This window comes from Stigmatopora argus, chromosome 1 (genome assembly GCF_051989625.1).
Source record: "Stigmatopora argus isolate UIUO_Sarg chromosome 1, RoL_Sarg_1.0, whole genome shotgun sequence".
NCBI lineage: Eukaryota > Metazoa > Chordata > Actinopteri > Syngnathiformes > Syngnathidae > Stigmatopora > Stigmatopora argus.
This window is the reverse complement of record NC_135387.1, coordinates 21352229-21378396: the sequence shown is the minus strand read 5'-3', so window position 1 is coordinate 21378396 and position 26168 is coordinate 21352229. Positions and strand designations below refer to the sequence as shown.

The 26168-nt window shown below is 38.6% G+C and overlaps 1 protein-coding gene across 4 annotated transcripts in view; it reads left to right on the top strand.

Moving 5' to 3' along the window:
- Positions 1-2098: 2098 nt before the first annotated feature.
- The window catches only part of cacna2d3a (calcium channel, voltage-dependent, alpha 2/delta subunit 3a), a 77950-nt gene continuing 53880 nt past the window's right edge, over positions 2099-26168 (top strand). For all 4 annotated transcript variants that reach the window (XR_013302646.1, XM_077608384.1, XM_077608383.1 and 1 more), the window contains exons 1-4: positions 2099-2556; positions 2643-2724; positions 16165-16281; positions 22396-22455. Coding sequence is in view for 3 of the 4 variants with exons in the window: in XM_077608384.1 (XP_077464510.1) it covers positions 2447-2556; positions 2643-2724; positions 16165-16281; positions 22396-22455 (369 nt within the window). In the remaining variant the exon portion in view is untranslated. The remainder of the gene's footprint in view (positions 2557-2642; positions 2725-16164; positions 16282-22395; positions 22456-26168) is intronic.

The window sequence follows — 26168 nt, the reverse complement described above, 5'->3', positions numbered from 1 at the left end:
TCCCATCCAACACAGCTACTTACAAGGCACATATTAAAATGACAGCAAATTTAACCACCATTTACAATCGATCACTAGAGGAGTTGAAGCATCTATTCATCATTACGCTTGGTATTGACAGTCACCATGAGGATAATTTTTGCACAAAAGATTCAATTAACCTTCATTGTCAAATAAAGTACCAAGTACTTGTAGGCACAGCCATCATTGGTTTTTGGCCAAGATGGAAGATCAAATGCTTTGTTCAAGGACAAGATCCACTTCGGTAGCAAAGCTCAATAAATGTTGCGCAGATGGATTGACAAACAAGTGAAAATGGAAAAAACTATTGACCATAGATATACAAAGTAAATATGGAAATTAAAAACCTGAGAAAAGTGTGAAGAATGGCATGCAATTGCTGACCAATTAACTTGACAAACAAAACAACATAGGGTAAATTACTCAAAAAGTTATTGTTCTATTTTTGGTTACATTTCTGGAAAGTGGTTTGATATTAATGAATGAAAAGTTTCACATTAATGGATGACATATCGAGTTTTGTCAAGACATCCTTCCCCTGTGGTTCTTTTGTTTCATCCAAGTTGACCTTGACGCTAATGAGCAGCTGGGAAATCAGAACAGCACAACAGAAGTCAACGGATGAACGATGTATAGGTCATATGCTTAAAAAAAACCTGCCCCTTAGAGTGATTAAAATAAAAGCAGCAAATGACTCTCTATTAGAAACAATAATACCTAATCATTCTCATCATAATTAGAAAGAAGCTAAATTGACAAAATGTTCATTGTTTTGTATGTTACTTTGTGACTGGTATGCTGGTTGTTTGTAAAGATTTTTTAAAGACTAAAAATGTTGTTGCCGCTTTTTTGTTTTGTTTTTTGCTCTGACTTATGAGCACCAATTTGAGTTCTCAGTGCCATGGTTGTAATAAACAGTACTCTGCTCCACATGTAGCCATATGTTTGATTACTTTGTTATAGTATATTGCCTCCAGCTGGCCCAAGTATAAATCATAATATTACATCAAACTTTATATCATCATAAACGGGCTATGAAAAGAATGCATTTTGTTGTCATAATGCTAAAATTGTCTTGAAACTCAAATAATGAGGCAACATATGGAGAAAAACAATCGAACAGATTGTGACCCCAAGGCCTGGGGTCCAGGGTTCGATTGGTGGGTCCTCACTGTGTGGAGTATGCATGCTCTCCCTGGGCTTGTGTGGGTTTTCTCTAGGTAGGCTGGTTGAACACTCTAAATTGCCCTTAGGTATGAGCTAAGCGTGAATGGTTGCCCGTCTCCCTGTGCCTTGCGATCGGCTAGCCACCGATTCAGGGTGTCTGCCCTGCCTGGTGACCATGGTTAGCCGGGTTGGGCTCCAGCACCCCCGACCCTTGTGAGGATAAGCGGTTCACAAAATGAATGAATGTCATCAACAGTTTAGATGAGAAAACATCTTTTGGAGGTGTAAATGTGATTATATTTCACAAGTACTGTGTATATACTGTCCGTAATACCAGTGTGAGCGCCACATAATGAGGGCGCAAAGCTCGAACCCCACATCTGTCAACCCCACCTTGCGTGTAAGAGTCTATCATTCAGTTCAGTATTGTTGATCTCTTCACAAAACACTTGCAGCTCTGAAACGTGGCTTTCACGTGAGATGTGTCGCCTCCAGGGCTCTCATCTTCTTTCACCAGCCACACACAGCCCACACGTTGCCAGTGCCACGTCGCCGCTAAGGTGCACTTGGATGCTGCATAAATGTCATAAGGTGCACTTGGATGGAGCATAAATGTCATTCCATCACCCATCTTGCGAGCAGCTGGACAATGCCAAACACCCTCTTCCTTTCCGCCCCCCTTTTGTATGCAACCACTCCACTCCCCCCACCAGCACTTTGCCCAGTAATCTGCTTGAGTGAACTGACCATATAGTAGTGCATGACTTGATGTGACATGAAAGCTAAAGGACTTCTATTAAAGCCCCGTAATAAAGCCACTGTCTAAGAGGGTGGAGGGATACGAGGGTGTGCTTGGGTCACAAGTATGGCGTAATTCAACAACAGCATCCTCGGGAGCCAATCGTCAGATGCTTCGAGCGAGGGAGGGAGAGAGAGAGAGAGAGAGAGAGAGAGAGAGAGAGAGAGACGGGAGGAGAGAGGGCGGCTTTTTCTCGGTACTATATCACCTTAAACGCCCCCTCCTCGTCTGCGGAGTTCTCTTTTGAAACGCAAAGGTGGTGGACTTTTCTCGCGGGGGGAGTCAAGCGCCACTTTGAAACCAGACTCGAACCTGTGTTTGCCGGCGCCGCACTTTTGACAAGTCGCATAGCGTGCGCCCACCATGCATGCGTCAACCAAGCAGATTGCTTGATTTTTTTTTCAGTTTGTTTGTTTTGTGTGTGATTATTATTCGTTCTTGGAGGAAGATCAAGCGAAGATGCAGCTAGAACGCGCCGCGTGGAATGTTTGTCTTTTCTTACTTTCCACAACTCTGACTTCCACGATTACTGAGGTTGGAGGCTCACACCAAAGCGTCCCTCCGTCCGTGTGAGTAAATGCTTTCGTCCCAAGCCGATGTTTTGGACTGTTTTGCTCGTATCAAAAGTTTATTGTCGTTGTCTTTTAACGTGCAGAGTGAAGCTTTGGGCTTCAGCATTTGGTGGGGAGATGAAGTCCATCTCTGCAAAGTATTCAGGCTCCCAGTTGCTGCAGAAGGTGAGTGAACTTCAGCTCCACCTTAGGCTGCTACTGCCATTGACGGGGATAGACGTCAAATGCATTGGAATTGCGATGGCTGCCATTGAATAAATGTTCAGCCCTCAATGCCAATATGCGAAGGGAGGGAATGATCGCTGCCAACCCTTCCGGTAATATAGATTGGACAACTAACTAATTGGAGACATCCACAGGGGTATTTTATAGGTAAGGGGTGGCCAACTCCGGTCCTCGAGCCGCGATCCGGTCTGTTTTCGATATCTCCTTCCACCAACACACCTGAATCAAATAATCCGGATCTGGATCAAGCTTCTGGACAGTTTGCTGATGAGTTGATCATTTGATTCAGGTGTGGTAGAGGAGGGCGATATGGAAAACTGGACTGGATTGCGGCTCTCGAGGACCGGAGTTGGCCACCCCTGTTAGCTGGGCACGTAGTTGCCTAATTTAGATCCATGAGTGGGATGAATGAGAAGCATTCACACCTTAGTTTAATAAAGTGCCGCTCTAAGACAATTCAAACTACTGTACATCGGGATGGAGGTTTTTTTATTCTTAAAAAAGCATTGGTGTTGTGATGCATTATTGCTTTTGCAATGCAATTACTTTGCATTCAGCCTTGGACTCCCAGTTGTCGTACTTTTTCCCAAATGGTTGGAGTCGTGTTGTAATTCGAAGAAGTATTGGACAGTCAATTTTGGGCTGCTTTCCTCCCATGCAACAGCTATCTACTTAATACTAGTACTGAAAATTAATGGCCGAATGGATAAGCCTGTAACATGCATGATTTACATACATATTTAAGCCATGTGTTTGTGCAGGATGTGTCTAGAGTAAATTGGAGGTAATTTTGTTCATCCTTTCATTCAATTTATTTAAAACAATTATAAAATCTTAAGCTCCGGTCTGAAGTGTCAGCTCAAGAAAAAAAGTTGTAGCATGCATTTAGCCACACCTCTACAATAGTATCCCATGATGCATGTTTTAATGTCCCCATTTGTATTCTGCAACTTTTAACCAGATGCGGAGTGTATGGCAAAATTCACAACATGTCGCTCTTCATCTTCCTTTCCTCTGCTTTATGCCATTGACAAATGATGAAATGCAAATTCTCCAAAAATTCCATCATACAAGAATGAAAACTTTTAACTAAACTGGACTGGTGGATAAAGGGTAGTATTTATTTTGCATATGAACAGATTCATGCCCAGCAAAAATTAGTCAGGGTCGTTAGTTCAGATCAACTGTGGTGCATTTTTTGCGGTTCATGTGTGTGAACACGACCACACACTGCATATTCACATGCGGAATCACACATATACACTGTATGCCTCTGGCGTGGATTTCAACAGTCACTGATAAGCTTGAGTCAGGGTGTTATCTTTTTGATGGAATAAAAAAACTTCCCCGTTCTCATCTTTTACCGCCTCCAAAGAGGAGATAACCCTCCTCACAGAGTGACGGCCTCCTTATAAAATGCAAATGAAGGCCATAGGGTTAAGACTGCGGACCTTGTTGCAAAAAAATGCATCTTTTAACACCTACTGGTGACGAGTCACCCCATTGCACATACATAAACATAATCACCTTTCTTCTGAAAGGCGAGCATTGTCAAATTTGTACCTTGCGTATTGTGCGAATGGCTTTCACCACCATGGAGCGTGTGGAAACAGAAGCACCAGATTTACAAAAATGTAGGTCTACTTGCAGTTCCTCATTTTTGCAGGTTTTGACCTCCTGTACGAAAACAAATCAGTTTCTTTTTCCGTCAATGACTATCGGTGCATCACGTCCATGACATCAATTTCGTCACACGCAGTTTCTGCGTGTGATGACAAGTAGGCTTTTTGTGTTGTGATAATGACGACAGGGCCTATGTCCGATTATTATTATTAAAGGGAATGTCAAGGTGACTGCTCATTGACTGCGAATTGAATTGGCGGTAGTCGCACCTGGTGCAAAACGCCCACTTTCAAAACACCTGTCAACTGACTTCGTTTTAGACCCAAAAATCTTTTGAGTGCAGTAATTTAGCTAAGGATCTTTGTCAACGTTTTTGCTTGGAACAGTTACACATCAGTTTGGTTTTAAACGTAGTTTCAAAGCAAAGGATAAAAAATACCTTCAAAATGGCGAAAAATCAAGCCAATCTTTCCTCTCCAAAATCATCTGTGCATGTGTGGCAATGTTGAAACCTTGCCCCAATCAATTGTTAATCCAATAGCAAATTCTACAACCTGAAAATAGGATGTGGCCTCATTTAGTCGTTCTTATATCTTCACAATTAAATGTTTGAGCCGATAAGATATACCTATTTAAAGCCTATGGTGTCGGATAATATCGTGGGGTGCCATTATTAGACTTTTTTTCATGGGGTGGCATTAAGGCACTTGAAAAAGTCCCACCAGCCCAAGCACTGCCAGGTCAGACTGAAAAAGATTTTTATGCCATACTGGTACATATTGAGCTTTCTCTATGTGTGCACAATCTTGTCCAATGAGGCAAAGCGGAAACGCCAGCCCAAAGCCCTGTGCCACTGTGTCAGATCTCAGTTGCGCTGTTTTAGCAACCCCACATAATAAGAAAAACGGATATTATGAAAGACAGTTTATTTTATTGGCAAACTAATCCAAATCCACTATATGTAAAAGTTATAGTTTTTATTTTTTTTTTGTTCTTATTATTGTTAAAATGTTATTAAAAAGGATTAGCAAGCACCACGATCTCTTCTCAAAGAGACACCGAGCCAAGTTTAGAGGCAAAAACATCTTGATTTTCACATTAAATGAAAACATTTTCCTGTTAAAAACCATTTGTGACATGCATGAGTCACATAAGAGTCATGCGAGTGCAATCTATCTAACATTTTCTTTTGGATTAAACTGAAATTAAATCTTTGCATCTCCTCTTTCACTGTGTGTCCCAATTGGTTCTCCCCACACCATTTCCGGAACCCAGCATCTCTAATTTCAAGGTTATACCAACCAGGAAATAAGTGTATGCCCGTGGTCCTGTAAAAAAATAAATAAATAAAGGAAAATGGATCAATAACCTCTTGAGACGGCATCGTGTCACAGTCAAATAACAGTTTACACACTTCACATGGAACATCAGCCACTGATTGTCACAATGAGCTCTCTATTTTATTCTCTTCACCGCTATTCTGCTGAATTCTTTAATTTCATGTCTCGTTGACCATGTATGTTGTCTCTAGTCTTGTGTGCATATGTCTGTAGAATTTACGTGTGTGCAATGTTGAATGACATCCTCAAATCACAATTTTGGGACATTTTTTCTCAGTGGAGCCTTTTCAAGAATCGTAGTGATGAATGGTACAAAAAAATGACACTTAAAAAAACCCACATTTGAAGCAAAGCTCTTCAATGCTTGACAAATTCCGTTGGCTGAATACATTGGCTCAACAAAGCAATCAGTTTACAAATCCAATACCTATATCTATATTAGATAGAAGCATCTTAAATGAACTACATAACAGTATGTATGGTTAGTATTTAATACATTACAGTAATCCCTCGAATATTACAGTTAATGTAGACCACACATGGTCGCGATAATCGAAAAATTGCGAAGTAGGGTCACTGCTATTATAACTACCTTTTTAAATTTATTTTTATTATTTTATTTTCTCATTTTTTATTTTTTTTCCCTTCAGTGCTGAGTCCTACTAGCAAGAGTGGCTTCCACTTATGAGTTTCAGCGTGGATCTTTATGATCTTAAATAATAATATTAATTATTAATAGCAGAAAAAAAATGCGAAGAATTAACCCTAAGTCGCGATAATCGAGGGAAGACTGTAACCCTATATGGGAAACCATCTGATTTGATTTAACTGGTGTATCATAATATATGATACAATTTTATGACAAATTATATTTGAAATTTTGCTGCCTGTTTTTCCCACCAGGAAACCACCAGCGCTCAGAGTTAAAATAATTTTAGAATTTTAATTTGCTGTCATTTGTTTTCTGGTTTGAGCTTTAGAAAGTTTAAGAGGCATGGCATTGGTCACTCATATTCATCACACACTTCAGTTATTGGCTCTTTTATATATGAGCAAAAATGTACGTCACGCACCATTTTCAGTCCCTGATGTCACTGAGTTACGTGATCTCGTTGGCATACCTGGCAGAAATGCCACCACAGACTGATAGCTGTCCCACATCTTGTAACACACATTGCAGAACCTGAAATTCATCACTGTTGACTCCCATCCTTCTCATTGTTTTCCCCCTGGACTTTTCACAGTGATTTGAAAGGATGTCTGCCCATAATACGTATATCTCTGTATGTGTGTGACTTTGCATATCGACATAAAGCATACTGAAACCATGATTCTCACAATCATTTTTTCACACATTCAAGGTAGCATTACAAAGCAAAAGGCAAGGGAACGATAAGAAGTAATGATGTGTGACTGCTACACAGCAATCCATTTGCCTGAATGGTGAAAAGAAAAATGTGTGTATGGATTGGCGTGCATGTACGCTCTCTGATGCCAGCTTTCTTTGCCGCCGTTCAGATTTTTTGTCATCCACTGATCTCTTCTGACAAAATGGCCAAAGACAGTCCTCCAGATGACAGTAATATGAGAAATCGAAACACTCAAGACTGTAAAAGTGCATGTTGGAAATGAAGGAAGACAAAGATTGTGTGCTTTCGCCAACCGAAAAAAAACAGCTAACCGGCAACCGGCACTGCCTATTAAGTCATATAATCCCTTCCTAAATCAACATATAATGTAAAGGATCCAAAAGTTTGCCTTTATAAACATGTTAACCGCTCATTCAATAACAGTAAGTATGGAAATATACATACAGTCTTACACAAAGAGCTATTTCGATGCTTGTTTATAAACACAATGTATTCCTTCAGTGACCCAACACTTCAGATGTTCAAGTGTGAACATTGATGACTAATTTCTCTTAGTTTCTGTGAAAGCAGCCTCAATTTATGCATGTGAGCAGAAAAATATATGCAAGACATCGCAGTATTATGCGGTGCTATTTAATTGTATTTTTTTTACATTTTCCTCCTTTAGCCTAAGATGACTTAGTGTAGGTGTGGGATGTGTGATGGTGGCAATCTGCTGCTAGCGTTGGTGACGTTCTAGTCTTACTCTGTATGAGGAGCTATATACATATTAGTGTTGACTGATGATGCAGTGACAACAGGGTGTGCGTAGGGGTGTATACTAACGACTACTCCTCTTTCCCCGAAGCACCCAACACTCTGTTTGCTTCTCTTCTCCCCACTCACTTGTTCTTATCGACCGAAATGATCTTGCAAAATGTCCTGCTGCTAGCATGATGCTCTTTTGTGTGTGAGACAGAAAAACTAAAGGAATAAGGAGTCATGTCATGTCGAGTTAATTACAATGTCAGCGGGATGGAGTAAAGCCTGGGCCGTAAACCTTTTATGTTCTATAGAAAGCTCACTTTAGCCAACACAGCCACCTACTCATAATGTAATAAGTGCTTTGTTTGTGAGAAAAGCATGTGAAAAGCATCTTGCATGAAACACACATCGTCTGCCATAGAGAGCTGACTTACCAGGGGAGCAAGGCCTTTGGCCACCCGATTAAAGTATTTAGATCACATGTGCTGACGCCACATTTGGAGGGCTTAGAAAAATCAAATGTCTTTTGATGCCTTCTTCTGCAGCCTGCCTCTTTGATTTAATGCCAGTCTCTCCCAACGCTGATGTGAAGTGTTTATTTTAGTGGCTAATTGGTGTTTACCAAGAGGTGGGGTTTTTCTTCTCATTCACATTTTAAGACGCATGCAAGAATTTGTGTGATGGCTAATCTTGGTGCGAAAAGTATGAATCTGCCGCCAGGTGCGGCTCTGTCTCAGCTGACCTGCACAGGCCAATGCGCAGCTGTGCAGATAACACATGCATTCATACATGACACACACACAGATGCACAGCCATCCTGGTGTGCAGCTTTATGTGAAGGACTGTTGCTTGATGATTCCAAGATCAATCATACCGAAATTTTAGGGTGGGTGTTTCCTGCAGGTAAATTATTGTGTATTCTATGCGTAATATAAGCAAGAAATAAAATATAATAATTACGAATAGACATTTTTAATGAGATAGTTGCGTTCAATGTTCTCTCTAATTTTTTGTTTGTCTGGGCAGAAAGACAACCTCCCTGAGCACACTGTGTGAGCAACATCATCATTGCTCGCTATGGGCAGACACCAGTAACACGCCTGCCATAAGCAGGTGTATGTCTACTACACATAAATGATTTAGTAATAATAAAATGTAATGATTAATATGTATGAATGGGCGGCCCGGCGGATGAGTGGTTCGCGCGTCGGCCTCACAGCTAAAAATAAATAAAATAATAATAATAATAATAATTGGGATTTTATTTTGTGCGCTCCATATGATTTGCTGTGTGCAGAGAAGACGAGAGTAGTGCGCAATTGCGCACGTGCGCAGCTTAGAGGGAACATTGGTTGCGTTGTTGGTTTTTGTGCCTGACTGTATGTATGTAGTTGCGCTGTGAGAAGAATTTGTCAGAAGTGCTAGCACATACAGTCAAGTGGTTGGTGGTGGTGGGTTTAAAATAACGATGTGTAGTTTGAAATTAAACTAGTCCAAATGCTTTTGTTCATTCAATTAATAATTAAAACCTTCAAAAAGGGAACAAAATGAGTTTAATATCTTAAAGCTTCATGAGAAAGTACAAAACTTTTATTTGATGCCAGTCCCAATTGTGACTGTTCAGCATGGCCCAATTATTTGACTACCTTTCAAAACCTGTCTTTTTACCCCGTCATTGCTTTGTTTTAATAATGGATGGAATGCAGTTCCGGCACTAAATAATATGTGGAAGGGGATCTTAGGGTAAGACTGCGCAGGTGCAGAGGCCTCACTATACCGTAGTTGTGCTGGCCCAGCATAGTCCTGCACTCTCATGGAGGTCACAATATGAGTGCCGAGTCAAACATACGTCATCATCCACATCGACACAAATGCTCTTATTCTGATTTGACACTGCATTGCACCTCTTTCACAAATCTCTCCTCAGCAGATAGAAGTCTAGATGACTGTAGCAACTGCCCCTCCTGCTGAAGACCTTCACCTGCACTTGCTCATGTCTCGCATAAGCAACACTTTTTTAACCTTGTAGTGTAGGCAACAGCAACATGAGCACACACAATCAAACACTTCGATATGAATTCAACATTTATGCCATGCTTTGCTTTGCTTTTTTCGGCTGTCACTTTAGTAAAACACAAACACACCCCTATTAAAATACATCTTTTATTTTGTTTTTAAAAATAATTTTTAAAATTCCTTTTTAAATAGATCAATAAATAATTTTTATATTTTGATAATATTCGTGCAGTATAAAATGGCAGAAAAGAATCCGACGGGTTTTTCCTTCGTGGCACATTATAAATACGTCGAATGTAATGCTGAAGAAGAATAGCTTGTGCGAAAATTTTAATTACAGGAGAATGAAGTACCGACTGCTGATTGCTCTATATTTGAAAGAAAATAAATCAGTCTTTAATAAAACAACGAAGCGTAATAAAGTGACTCGGATAAGCCGTTATGAAAACGAGAATGTAGTTTTCTATTACAAAGTACTGCAACTGAGTTCAGAGTTAGACTCAAAAAGTTTACTGAAACTGCTTTGTATAATAGACCCCAAAGCTGAATGGGATTGGCTCCAGGTCACTGGCATGCACAATGAGGGTAAGAACTATAGAAAATGAATAGATCACTGATTGAATGATAATTATTGTAGCTTCATTGCCATCTGTATGACATTTTATTCCGCAATTACGTTTTATTATAGAAATATTCTTACCATTATTCCCTTGTGATGTTAAAAAAATATATATTATATTTGTCCTTGGGTGTAGAGTTCCCAACACCATCAGGAGTACGTGTGTTGATGGGAGTCATTACAATCACATTGAATGTGAGGGCATAACAGCTATTAGAAAGCACAAGTTTGGCTCCCGCTCTTATGGGCAATGGTGCATAACTAGCAGACACCGTGCACGCTGGGAAACATTCTTTGCTCCTACGAGAAGCCCTGCTACAAGGCCTTCTACGGAACACACGCCTGGTGCATGCTCATGTTAGTCTACAGCTGTTTTTTCTTCCCTTTCACTCAATAAGCCTCAGGCAGTATTTAAATCTGTGGAAACACACCACATGCACGTACACACACAAATCGGAGATCTGGGTGACTTCGCAGCTTAATGGATGTTGGTGTATATTTTTAAATGAAAAGAAAGAGCAACATGGTTTTGGGCCGATGGAAGAAGCAGACTAGGCTGTTGTTTTTTTCAGGTCTACTGCTTTTATTGTTTTGTGTTAACATTTTACATTCACACATCAAGGTGACATTATATTGGCTGTCCATCACCAAACATTTTGAAACTGAGAGCTTCTCAGGCACTGATTATCCACAGGGCTTATTCACACTTTGCTTAAATTACCTTCAATCACTATAAATGTTAGTAATAATTCATGGTATTCATCTTTGCACTGATCATGTTAATTATCTCACACATTTCTGGAAATAAACAACTAGTCTATGGGGGAACAAAAACATGGAAAGTTTACACGCATTCACTCCCATTCATCTAATTTAAACTGGAAAAGTGGCATTGAGTTTTTCATTTCCAATGACGACATCCACTGGACATCCAATCACATTTGACTGGAAGAGGTTGCCAACAACAAAATTGTGGCCAACCCTCCCACCCAAAATGGGATCACTGCCAATGGCAGGAAATTAGTTAAACCTTAAAAAATAGATTTTTTTTTTACCCAACTCCAATTCGCTGTAAAAAAAAAAGAAAGCAGAGGATGAAAATAAAGGCGACAACAGGAGACCTACCAGAAACCAACAAATACCTGACCTACTTTCAGGGTGTCATTAATTTTTTTGGGCAAAACATGATGTATTTGTTTTCAAATATATCCACAGATCTGCAATGATCTTTAATGAAATCAATACAACTAAACCTTATCAATGAAATGTTATATGGTGAAGCTTCCATGGTAATCTGACCAGTTGAGCAAGAAAAGAGCTTCAGCTGTGCTTAGCATTTATAGTTTGTTTAAGTTACATGTGCTCAGCTTTAGAGAGATTTCTACAATTCGTTCCTGCAACACCAGATACGAACTCAGACCAACACGCTTTTGTGGCAGCTAGGGCAAGCGTGAAATTAATTGTTCCACTCCGTCACCGGTCAGCGCTCCTCTTTTGAGGGAACAATTTGTCGCCTATCACACTAGAGATGCTATGAAAAGAGGAGGGAGATGGCAGGATTTCCTATTTCGGGGAGTTCCTGTGATCCAGGAGTGATTTACTGTTTGAGGTCCTGCCACCCACTTTTGTAGGAATGCAATATCAATCATTGTTTGGTTGCGCTTGCCCTCTCGGGAAAATTGAACGTTTATAGATAAATGTCAGACGACAAAATTAACCTCAACAAGTTGAAGGTTATGGGTCTATATTAGCACTCCATTTCCCCCTTCTCCCAATCATCTACTACAGATTGGTCTGATATGAGAAAATCAAGTGATTTAATTACACATATTAATTATTTTTCTGTGTACTGCGGGGGGTGCTGGAGCATATCTCAGCCAATTATGGGCAGCTGCCGGGGAGACACCCTTAAGTGGTTGCCCGTCCATCGCAGGGTACAAAAGGAGATGGACAACCATTTACAATTTCAAAGGTTCAACCAGCCACCCATAAATGTTTTTGGGATGTGGGAGGACACCGGAGTACCCAGAGAAAATCCACAGAGGCCCGGGGAGATTATGGAAACTCCACACAAGAAAGATTGAACCCTCGATATCAGAACTATAGCTACTAATAAGAATAGGTTCTCATAAGTCTGACAAACAGAACTTTTATATATTTTCCTAATGACAAATGTTAAAATTTTAAATCTTTGGAGAAACTGTGAAGCACCATTTTGATTCAGTATATTTATATATATTTTAAACATAATCATATGTCGTTCATACTTAAATGATAAAGTGAGTTTTCTTTCTGGGCTCTGCTTTGAATGTTGAACTAATTGAATAAAATAGAATAAGAGAAGATGGAAACAAAAAATATAGAGGGAAAAAAATGTTATTTCTTAAATTCAAAGTAATTTATGTCTATATGTACTGAGGAAATGCATTGTGATTGTGATTAAGTGGTTAGCATGACATGCCTCTGTTCGCATTTTCGATGGATATTTAAAATGGAATCAGAGAGAATCAAACAGCTGTGAGATTGTGTAAAAATGGGCTTGGGCGAAGATGGTGGCCAGTGGTGCGTTAAATGAACTGGGATTTGGGAGATCAGGGTTCAGTCGTTGTGCAAAATGAAGTTTTTGCCCCTCCATTAATCACTTGATCATCAAATCCCATCGGACTAATATGCATTGTCATATAGTAGAGATACACATATGATGTCTCTTGCAAGTCTATGCACTAACACTCCACTATGGAAAGGGGTAAATGAAAGGGGACAGTTCTCAAACAGTGTTCTTCCAAAGGCTCCCTATGTTATTGTACGCAGTAGTGATTCTCATTGCATTGACATTCTTTTACAACAACCATTCTTCCCAAAACTTGAGTCTTTCTAAGTTGCTAAAATGATCAAAATTGAAACCGTATTAACTATTCAAATAGGTTACCATTGTTACAAATAAACAAATGAATAAAAGGTCGTTTTTTTGTCCAACCTGGTAGACAATCTGGAACTGTGTCATGCAGAATGATTATGTGAAGCTGGCAAGCAGCATTTGCTTTTATCTACCAAATGCCAAATGAGCCCAAATAAAATTATGTGCCACAATGCCCAGCAGGAAATCCTGCTTTACTGGTGAACAGATGCTCCATTTTAACTCAAGTTACTGAAGCAAGGGTGCGCGTATTAACGACTAATACTATTTATAGTTCCAAGAATCAAAATACAGTTCTAATAATTACACACCACATTACCAAAATGAACATTCATTCATTTTCTGAATCGCAATAAATAAACATGTTTCATGATTGGCACAAACTATCACAGTATCATCTTCGTGTTAATACCTTGGCCACTATATGTGAAACATACGGAAGGAAGCTGAGATTATATATTTGGTTCTGTGTGTCATTTTGTAAAGGGATAAAGGAATATAGGAATTATTATCAAATTTGTGCAATGTGTTTGTAATATAAATGGAAGGAATTATTATAATTTTGGGTAATGATCAATGTTCCCTCTAATTTTTAGTTTGTCTGGGCAGAAAGACAACCTCCCTGAGCACACTGAGTACCTGTGTGAGCAACATCATCATTGCTCGCTATGGGCACACACCAGTATCACACCTGCCATAAGCAGGTGCATGTCTACTACACATAAATGATTTAGTAATAATAAAATGTAATGATTAATATCTATGAATGGCCGGCCCGGCGGATGAGTGTTTCGCCTCACAGCTAAAAAAAAAAGGGATTTTATTTTGTGCGCTCCATATGATTTGCTGTGCGCAGAGAAGACGAGAGTAGTGCGCAATTGCGCACGCGTGCAGCTTAGAGGGAAAATTGGTAATGATGTTAAAGGTCAGGTCAGGGTGTCTGCCTTTTCCCCAAAGTCTGCTGCGATAGGCTCTGGCACCCCGTGACCTTGACAAGGATGAGCGGTGTTGAAAACGAACTAAAATTTTATTTTAAACTTTCCTAAGTTTTGTTCATGTTGGTCTTGCTATGCTGTAGTTATAGAAAGCAAAATGTGTTATGAGTCATACTTACCAAGCTAGTCCAAATGTTTTTTATTCGTCTCTGGTGGAGATTTCCCTTACTTTAATATTGTGGTAAAGACAGAAATCCCAAGGAAAACCAAACCTTTACAAACATGATTTTTTTTCTGCCTTCCATCATGTGCCATGTAAACTCCAACCTACTTTCCTTCCTGTAATCTCTATAATTGCTCCAAAAATCTTATCTACGTCAGTGTATTTAATTTCTTTAATAGGCACTTCTCTCTTGCCAGACCACATAATGCATGCACATTGATGCTATTGGTTGTCTAAAATGTTCTAATTTTAAAAATGCCTGAACTGTCTCTTGCAATTACTTAAAGACTATATTACATTGGTATTTAAAACGTTTGCATTAGTGGCTCCATTTTAGTAATAGGAGAAGTGGTAAGCATGTCCGCCTCACAGATCTGAGATTGAGGGTTCAGTGTGCGTTGGGTTCTATTTTTCCTGTTTGCATCTTCTCCCCTGCATGGCTTTTCTCTCGGTACTCCGGTTTCCTCCTACATCACAAAAACATGCATGGTAGAATGGATGAACACTCTAAATTGACTTTTGTGTGTGTGTGTGTGTGAAAAAGGCTTGTGAGATAAAGCACCACTATATTTGTCCATCTGGTTGAGGTCTGGGTATTTGTTTAGACAAAATAAAGTTAGCCAAAATATATATTTTCTACTTGGTGTTTTATAAGAGTCTTTGAAATATGTAATTTTCAGCCAATTACTTAAATCTTCAAAAATGCAGGCCCTGTTTTCAACCTGCCTTAACCTCCTTCGTTCTGGTACTGTGCAGGAGCAGTTAAGAGCTTGTGCCTAGAAGATGGGAGGGCACACCATATGATATGACTGTAATCTCCCATTTAATCCTCTCAACAGTGAGAAATCCTTACCAGCAGCTTTGCACATATTTTAGAAAATCGTATAGCATATACTTCCTTTCTTATATCATATGTGCCTGTGTGTGTGTGTGTGTGTGTGTGTGTGTGTGTGTGTGTGTGTGTGTGTGTGTGTGTGTGTGTGTGTGTAAATTTTATCTGGTACTAGTTCTCATACGGGAACATAGATCTGTCCTTACCGCTAAATGTGTGTGAGATGTGACAAATTGTTGCAATGAACTGGATTCAATGTCACTGTCCCCATTTTAGGTGCTGCTTATGGCAAGCATGTTTCAATATTTTTTTTTACTGAAGAGGGATACCGAGATTTTGTGTGAGGTAGACGGAGTGTATCACTGCCACTTTTTGTGTGATTTCTAAAATGTAAAGTTGGCTGCCAAATGACTGAGCTGACATGCGTGGGTTTGTACAGTATATAATATATATACATGTTGGTAAGGATTAAGAATATACCTGGGGTCTGTGTCACAGCATTAAAAAAAAGTGAGCAAAAATAAGCACTTTTCCAGTTTTAGTATTATCGTAGTAACATTAGTATTTTTCATCTTCATCTGCCAAAAACTTCAAATGATTTCAGTGACTGTTCCTTAAAAGACCATAATATTACAGTCTGATATATCAATTTGTCATGTTCATATGTTTGTTAGATATGAATAAAATACTCTGAGTGAAGACAGTGTAAGTCTTCTCATGATGGTGTTGATACTAATGTTGCACTATTCCACCCCCTGCAGAAATACAAGGAGTTTGACAGGGCTGTGCATGTGGAGGAGATTGATGGACTGCGACTAGTGAAGAAACTGGCAGAGAACATGGAGGAAATGTTTCACAAGAAAGCCCAGGCGATGAAGGTACTACACGAGCTGTCAAAGTTTATAACACATAAACTTGTAAATAAAAAAATAAACTGTTATAATTATGATGATAAAAAAACCTTTCAGAACCAAGAAACAATGTCCAGCAAGAGCAATAAAGTATCAGAAAAGCACAACCTAATTTGTCACACTATATATTTTCTATACAAGTGTATTGATGTCAAATAGTTCAAGTAGATTTGATTTCTATAACTTTTAATGGCAGTTGCTATGGGGCAATAAAAATGGTCAGCAGGCCGCAGTTCCCTATTGAGCTGTAGCTTGGACATCCCTGCCTTACACGTTGCTAGCATTATTCCACTTCATCCTTTCTCATTTTCTCACCTTTTTCTCAATTATTAGTAATAAACACCCAATAAAGTCCATGTCAAGAACTCTACCCATCTCACTTACTATCCAATTTCCCTCCTCTGCTTATATTAGCAAAAATCCTATCTGTCAGGCCAAGCATGCACACACACAGCTTTCCTCAAAGATCCCTCTCTTTTGTCTGGTTCCTCTCTCTCTAGCACTGCACTGTCTCTTCCATCTCCGTTGTTTCTTTGGCGTTCCCGAGATTCAATTTCCGTCCAAGCGCGCAGCCTTGTCCATCACTATGGTTTTATCTCCGAGTCTCTGTGTCAATTCGCCCTCTTTATCGCTGGCTGCCACCTGTGAAAGGCATAGGGTGCACCTGTAAATATGTGTGTTCTTTTAAAGTGTGCTTAGATGAAACAATGTGTTTGATTTAACTGTGTAACTTTAATAGTTTCGATTTAACAGTGTGTAAAGGTATGACAAAGCTCAAATTGTTAGCTGTTGTACCAGACTGTTTGGGTGTTTGTTTTGTTTGTTGAATTTTGTTGCTTTGAAGCTTGTTTTTTTTAAATTCCTCCGAGGTAATCTGTTTCTGCATTTGATAATATGGCATATGCTTACTGATTATCATACAAACAAACCATTTATCCATTACTATACAAAAGGTTGCCCACTTCAATCAATCAAACAAACAAAACCTGGACCTGCATATTAAAAAAAAAAATTGCCCACAAACACATGCTCACGTGAAGCCAACGATGGTTGTGTGCATTCCAAATCACAATAGAAGCGTTGTAACACTCTTTGAAGTCAGTTAATACATAAGCACTTCAAAAGGTTCAGTTTTAGCATATTTCTGGAATAGCATTTTTCTTCAATCAGTCATTACCAGCTGATATCGTTTTACTTGCGGCAGTCACTCCTGTAGTGTAGTGTGGTGAGCACGGGTGGTGTCCATAGCAAAATGTGAAAAATAAAGCACATATTACTTCAAATTTAATTTTATGTTCTATGATCTTTAATTTACCGCAGCAGTCACAAGAATATTTAATACAATTTCTAATAGAAATGGCTGTATGAAACGTTTAATTTGGTTGCTTTCTTTACTTCTTTTGACTCATCAAACTCCTCCCATACCCAGTAAAAGTAAGCATACTTGTAGTATAAGTGCACAACGTATATTTTTGTCTTATTTCCGCAGCCTTAGTTTATGAAGCCTAAAGAACTCTGGAGTTCTGGACGAAGATAAAGAACCTATCTCGTAATTGGCTGATGGTGGAGGGCAGGACATTTGATGTACACACAGAATAAAAACAATGACAATTTTTACGGTCTGACAATCAATTTTTTAAAATGGGAAATGGTCGTATTAACTATTGAGAAATGTTTTAGAAGTACAGACGCTCCCCTACTTACGAACATACGACTTACGAACAATGGTACATACGAACATGTCTGCAAATTGCGTTTATGCCGAAAAATGTTCGTAAGTTCGATTTTGTATTGCGCGTAGTGCTTCTTTCCGCCGCTAATACCGACGCCTGGCGCTGTGAGTGCTCAGCTCACGCAGCATCCACCTTCCTCTGCCCAGTTCGTTGCATTGCGTAAGTTGCGTAAGTGCGTGACGTATCTCCAGTGCGCAAAGAACCTTTTTCATTTTTATTATGAAATATCTCGTGCAGCCATTATTCAATATGGTTGGTGAAAAGCGAAATGCTTCTAGTGAGGGAGTTGCAAGGAACAGGCAAGCCATTTCATTTGAAATGAGTGGCAATAATAACGAAGCTTGATGCGCGTGAGAGTGGTGAGCGTTGCACGGTCATACAACTTGAATCGTTCGACCGTCAGTACCATTTATAAACAGAAAGATCAAGCAGCAGGACCCAAATATTGAACGTTGCACAAAGTTTGCAAATCAATTGAATGATGCCATACAGTGCTACCGCATCATTTATGATGAAAAAAAGAAGAAAACTGTGCAATCGTCGTTAGATCGCTTCTTTCGGCCAGTTTCTAATACATAAATCTCTCTCTCTCTCTCTCTATACAGTACTGTACATATTCTCTCCATTTTATTAAATGTTTTTTTCAGTACAAACCAATGCGTGTTACTTATACAAGCCTTAAACATACAAATGCACTTATATAAACCTTCAATATACTTATATAGGCCTTAAACATAAATTATAATACAAAATATAGCACTGAATCAACTTACAAACAAATTCAACTTATGAACAATCGCTCGGAACCTAACTCGTTCGTAAGTAGGGGAGCGTCTGTATTTCCAAGAACATGGGTATTTAATGTCTATTGAAATATTAGGGCCATTTAATGAATAATTGAAGTGCACAATGTACATATTGATCCGAGCGAGCGACGTAAGTCATGTGTTGTTTAAAGTTTCCTTGTTTTTAACTTCACTTGCATTTAAAGTGTGTTATTTTTAAAAACTCAACAATGAATTGAAACAATGTAATGAATCAATCATTATTGATTGATGTGTTAAATTCCACCCCTTAAAATAAAGAAGGCAGTGCTAGAAGGGAGTGTAACGTTTAACGTAAAAGCATGTAATGAATTTCAGGTATGCTGTGTGCCTTTCACATTCCCTTTGTTTCTGTCTCCAGCATGCTTTGTCTGTTTGGCGCTGAGCCCATGTCAATGAGCTAAGCACAGCAAGTAAGGTGTCATTGAACACTCTCCATTTTGTTGAGGCTGCAACTCCCCATTTAGATCTTTGGCAATAATAATTGCTGCTCCCATTCCCTTTGACCGGTTTATCTGAGCTGACATCTTGTAGTTCGCTCTTCCTTGATTGTTTTATTTGGACAAACATATGTCAAAAGATCACCGCGACTATGTGGTTTGATTGCTTTTTAGCATTCTTTCAGTGGTGGAAAAGAACAATAAGCCAATCAAGTTGACGGCTGGAACAGGGGTCTCGTTTGAATTTCACATGTAAACAATCAAAATCATTTAGCGGGGAAAAATGTAATCGCAGGTTTTCAGAAAATCAAAGGCACTAGATTAGTGCAAAATGTCAGAGAAATTTACTCTGCTTTGGAACGAGCGGTATTGAAATAAGAATAGAGAATGTGCGTCATTGAAGGGAAAATAATTGCAAGTTAATCTGGTTTTCTCCCACATCCTAAACATGCATGGTAGGGTGGTTGAAGACTAAAATTTCCGTAGGTAAGAGTGTGAGCGTGAATGATTGCTGCGATTGGCTGGCAACCAATTCTTGGTGTCTCCCACCCACTGCCCTTAGTTGTCTGGGATCAGTTTCACCAGCCCTAGAATGTTTGTGAGTATAATCTGTTCCTAAAATGAATGAATAACATAAGATATTTATTTTCTTGCTACCCTTTTCACCCTTAATTTCTTATTGCCTTATAATTTTTGTGGCATTTAATACATGCTTCATAAGTAACAAAAATAGGCGACGATAATTCCAATATTTCCAAAAGGACGGGTAACAGAGTGTGTTGATTTCAGTATTGAAAATTATTCAAAACTAGTGTTCCATACTGTCAAGTACGTACACTGACATTTGAAAAAATGTCTGCAGAATCGAGAATCATCGAATAGGCTAATATCTTAGAACGTTCCAAATGAGAACGCCGACACTCAGGAACACCTGCTTTTACCATGAACACCCACTCATACAAAAATCTTGTGTTATATTTCTATTGACATCCACTTCACAGGTGGCGCCTGACATTTTGTGTAATGTGCGAAGCTAAGTGTTCAGACCTTTAAAGAAAGTGACTTTCTAATTCATCCTCATCCTTTCTCCACTCCAATGTCCTTATCTCAGTTTGGTCCAAAGGCATTGTTTCCTGGCTCTAGGCCACACGTGTCAAAGTGGCAGCCCGGAGGCCAAATCTGGCCCGCCGCCTCATTTTGTGTGGCCCGGGAAAGTAAATCATGAGTGTCGACTTTCTGTTTTAGTATCAAATTAAAATGAAAAGTATATATGTATATTACATTTCCTGATTTTCCCCCTTTTAAATCAATATTTGTACTTTTTTAATAAAAAAATCCGTGTTTTTAGTGAAAAAATCATTTTGTAAAATCTAAAAATATATATATAAAAAAGCTGAAATAAACATAGTTTTAGATCTATAAAAAACTGAATATTCAGGGCTTTCAATCAATTTATAAAAAAAATATCTAAATATTATATCTAAAATGGTCCGGCCCACGTGAAATCAAGTAAACGTTAAAGCGGCCCACGAACCAACCCGAGTCTGACACATTTGCTCTAGGCAGATACTTAACCCCCCCTCATTCGGATCATTTCATTCGTGTTAAATGTGGATGTGTGAGTTTAAAATAGAGGAATTGTACTCAAAAAGTGCAAGAAACACAGAAAAAGTATAGGTGTATGAAAGACCCCCTTTGCATCAAATGTCTAGAAAATTTGCGACAACATTCAGTGGGCAGGTGTGTTGGCCATCATTCGATAAGCATATTTGCTCCCCAGATCAGTCAGCGAGCGATAGAACAACACAGGAGCAGGTGAATATAGGCAATTGAGGAAGTTTTTCTTATGGTGCCATTTGGATGGAAATGTGAAATGAAAGTGCATAACATTACTGAAACTCACAGTCACCAGAGCCAGCTGTGAACCATGGGCAGTGTGTGTGTGTGTGTGTGTGCATGTATAATCCCTCAGTTCCTCATAAATAGTCATTAGCAGCTCGAAGCCGATGGTAGTTTGAGAGTCGACGAAGAGAGGACACGTGTAAAACAGCACTAAGTGATGATTGAGTTTGTTTTTATGGTGCTCACTGACTCTGATTTAGCTATTAAACTCTGCTGCCAAACCATTTAGGAAAATAACTTCTTTTCACAAGCTAGCCAAATTTCTGTCTGCTTTGGGTTTGTCCCCAGGGCTTTCAGTATTGATTTAGAACGAGCAGTTGAGTAGATTTGCTTTTTGTACATTGTTAAGATGTCGTTAAATGATAGCCAACATGGCAAAGGGACCTGAAGTCAAAAGAGTAATAAAGAGTAAGTACTACCTACTTACAGTGCCCACCGAGTCTCAGTTATTATCTGTCTATTATCAGACAAGAACATAATATTCAGAGAATTATTTTTCTACTAATACATTGTTGCTGTTATTGACAAGGTTTCCCATAGCGCTCTTAAGGTTATATTTGTGTATTTTTTACATTTTACACTCAACATCCCAGTTTTACTGTTACTGAACATTTAATACTACTTGTGCTTTGCTTTCATTTGTTAAGTGTGCCTATTGTACTATTGCACTCTTTTTATTCAAACTAACTCTAATTTGATTTGATTTACTCATATTGTTGCAAAATTAATGATTAACATTTTTGATTCTTAATTTATTTCAGGAAATGAAATTCAACATTCATGTTTCAATTGAAAAAACAATTACAAAACAAAATTATAAATTGCAGGTCTTTTATAAATAATCATTCGACTGGTGTGATATTCCAAATAAACATATCAAAAAAAATATTGTACTGTCGGTGGTCTGGATTTCCCTCTCTAAAGACTTTTGAAAATGATATTTTCTCTTTTAACGTTCCATAAAAATATATCAATTGAAATTTTCATTATCATAAAATAAACAGTCAGGTGGAAGAACGTCTGCATCATCAAGTGGCATCTATCTTTTTTTTGGTGTTTATTACTGTCTATTGTAGATGCTTGGTTTCATATTGGTCTTGATAAACCTTTCTTTATTTTTGCCTAATTTGTTTTCTAGTCTCCTGCATTCAGCTTTAAAACTCTCATCTTCTACCCCAACAGAGACTTGTAGTGGCTGCAGAAGAAGCTCACCTGGAGCACGAGGAAGATCCAGAGCTGCAGGTAAGAATGACAGTTCTCTAAAGACACTTATTAACAACTTATCTGGCCAGTAAATTGTTTTAAATATAGTGGTCAAAGTATCAATGAACTCCATTCATACAATGGCAGTGATTTGCTATACTGATGATTAACAATTTGTTTTAGAAAAACTTAAAATGTAAAACCTACTATGGAACTGCAGTGTTTTGAAACCTCAAATGTCTTGCAGCATAACAAGAATTGCTGCTGCAAGGTTTCATATATTTCTTTCTCCTTTGACTATTGTTGCTGTTTCAGAAGTACAGTAAGTATGGAAAAGCTGACATATGTGATCTTGTGACAGACATTTTGCTCTTACATACTTTCACAATGCGGGGGTTTAATCCTATTGCGTTAGGAAAATGTGGCTGTTTATTCAGTTTTGATGTTATTACATTTAAGAGCCTCTGTGGAAACCCAATTTTAAATTGTGTTACCGTTGTTTTAAGTATTTAGAGTAATTCATATGCAAATGATATCCGAAATGTCAGTTTCTTCTGTGTTCTTTACTAATAGTTCTTGAGACTGAAATATACACGTAGGAGGAATTCATTTATTTCCGTGTTGGGGATTAAATTAAATTGCAACATTGCTTGTTGATGGAATATTCACAAATAAATTATGAGTAGTTTTACATCTCTATCAAAACCATTCTCAAGAAAATTCAAAGCATTCCCTCTTCCTTTTCCATTCCAATCTGTTTGAGAACCTTTAATTTTTAGAGTGCAATTTTGGGTTATATTTTGGAGAGGGAGATGAAATAAATTTTTCATTTCTTCACTTGACTTTGCACTTCTCAGTAGGGAGTTTATAAAAGTAGGAGGAGACACAGCAAGAAGCTAAGGGTTTAAATGGGAATGTGATGCAAAGCTGACTTGGAAGTAGTTGATACTCAACGACTTCGGAAGTCTGGGTAAAATCTCATTTGCCTGCTACAGTAAACTTGTGTTAGTGTCAGCTCTTTAAAGATTCAGACTCAGTGCCCTGTTATTTTTGCTCATGCTATGGTCTATTAAATTTAAACTACCGGTAATTTGCTTTGCTTTGAATTTCTATATCTTCATGTGTGTTGAGTTTATCCTAATGATGCATTGGCAGTTTGAGGTTCATGTATTCCACTGCAGCTTTGGGGCAAACTTCCTGCTTCTCCATACGTATTGGCGAGCCGGCTCAGTCACCGTACACTACTTATGTTTTTTGATTATTTCGTGCTTAATATCGATTGTCATCATACGCCTTTTCTTCGCACTACCCTTCATTGCACCAGCTTGCTTTGGATCCATTGTGTTTCCCTTCATTCTGCACGGACTAATGCAAATTAAAAAAATTGCAACGCTCCGCCCAGTGCTCGTAGAGATTTTTGCACGAGGGAGATGCGGCGAGAGAGACAGTGCAATGAAATCATAAAGCAGCCTCTCACGGTCTGGCGAACTGGCTGTCTAAAATGCTCGTATCTCAAAATTTGTCTCATATCTCAAGGTAAATATTTGCTCGGAATTTTATCCGTATCTCCAATTCCTCGTATGTCGGGGCACTCGTATGTTGACGTATTACTGTATCATTGGAAAATGAAAAGAATTATTTGAATCCCTAATATTTCCTCATGACACATTAAAGCTGTATATCTTTACAAATAAATGTTATATCATCTGTTATTCTTTTACTCTGCATGGAGCATTTATAAAAAAATACGTGACTTTTCTTGCAACTCTACAGGCTATTATAGTGAGTTGTTGAAAATGAATGTGAAACAGGATGCTCGCTAGTTAGGACAGACACCTCTATTCGTGTAGTCACACCATGCTGCTGTTTAATGTGCCTAATAAGATCCATTGAGCTCCCTATGCATTTCGCACAACGCTGCATTTTATGAATTGCCTGAGTTTTGTCCAGTTCTCGATCGTTCTGGTACAATCAATAGTGTTTACACACTTTGAGTTTTAAATTTGGCATTGAGTATAGTTAATCCATACCCACCACCTGAATTGGAATTTAATTTGTGGCGATACGCCATTACTCATTACACATAACTGAGGTAGTCTTGTGTGTCTTTATATTATAAAGTGATACAATCCAACTTTTAATAAAACACACCACCCTGGCTAGCTCCAATTTGATGAATGATCCTGATGAAAACTAGCAACAGAATTAAGATGATGAAAATGCAATAAATTAGTTCCACCATTAGTATATTAATGCTACATACTAATATACAGCATTTAGTGTGTAATTGTAATAGTGGGCCATCTTACGCAGTGCTGAATTTTAAAGGTAGAACTGATCCATTCAAAAGGTTAAACTTAAATGGATGGAAATTTCCGTAGAGAACCCAAATTGGTAGATGCTTTGGATAGAAATTCTTGCTATATTCTCATGTCAACTCAGGATTTTATGTATAGCACGTAATTACTTAAGAGTTCAAAAGACTTTGCAAGTCATCAGTTGAAAAAAGATTGGTGAAATCTTCTGATCAAAATCCCTCAACTATGACTGAATAGGTTTAGATACAACCGTGACTGTCGCACAGCTTGGTTGGTGGTATTTCTGATATTGCTTTTTATTGCAGAGTATGGTGAATACATGGTAATTATCACCAGCTGGGTTAAAAATACCCATCCAGCCTGTAGGGTCAAACCTCCTCCATCACTATTCAGAGTGTATTTGTGTTTTTTTTTGGCTATTGGATACATATTTGGCTGGCAGGGGTTTGCTCGGAATTTCCTTATCTATCCATTCCAGAGCTGTTCTGCTTCCAAGAGAAATTGGCAGGGTAATCTGCTCCGATTTTCCTCCCTCGCTCTTTTACCCGCAATGCTCATGCACTGTAAATAGGAAAGCACAGAGCAGTCTCCCATGCCCTCTGTAGCCAATGAAGCCCATCCATGGAGCATAGAAACAAACTACCAATTGGAAAGCCTAAATGCTGCCTCTTGAAAATGTACCAGTCCCCCACGGTGCTGGGGAGGCAAACTTCAGTTATTATCAACCTAGTCCACTTGATAATGTCCAGGATATTACCAAAGGAGTGTAAGAAAAGAAAACCACTTGCCTGTAGATTTACCCAAATGTTATCAAAACATGCTATTTGCCCTGTGTTGATGCCTGCATAATAAGTTCATCTTCTGCTTCACTGACCTGTTGAGATGCTCACAATTTATATGAAAATGATTGAGTTTTTTGCATTCAGCTCTTTGAATTCATAGTCTCTTGTGGTATTTTGTTGTTTTCTGTGTGTTGAACTTGGCCTGTCCCACCAAAGGGGGCCAAAATGAAGTACATAATTGCAGCACACAAAGTATCCCAGATCATAGAATCACTTAATAAGCAGCTGTCGCCCCTTGTTTGTATGGAGCAAGGCAGCCTTAAGAAGTTGTTTTCGGCAGAGAGCGAGAGAGAGAGGGAGAGGGAGAGTGAGAGAGAGACTAAAGCTCTTATTAAGAGAGAGGACATTTTTCATGATTAATGGCTTCTAATAATAAAAATATTGCACATCCTGCGATGTGTTTTCCATCTGAACATCCTGATTTCATGTATGTGGATATGTATAACTTTACTGTATTATCATTCATTCCAATGGGTATGCTTTGCGTTACCAGCATGATGACTTGACTATTCGAACTTTTTTTCTCAAGCCTTATTATCATCCACTAAATATACTCTCCATACTATGTTAAAATTACAACTATTTACCTGTG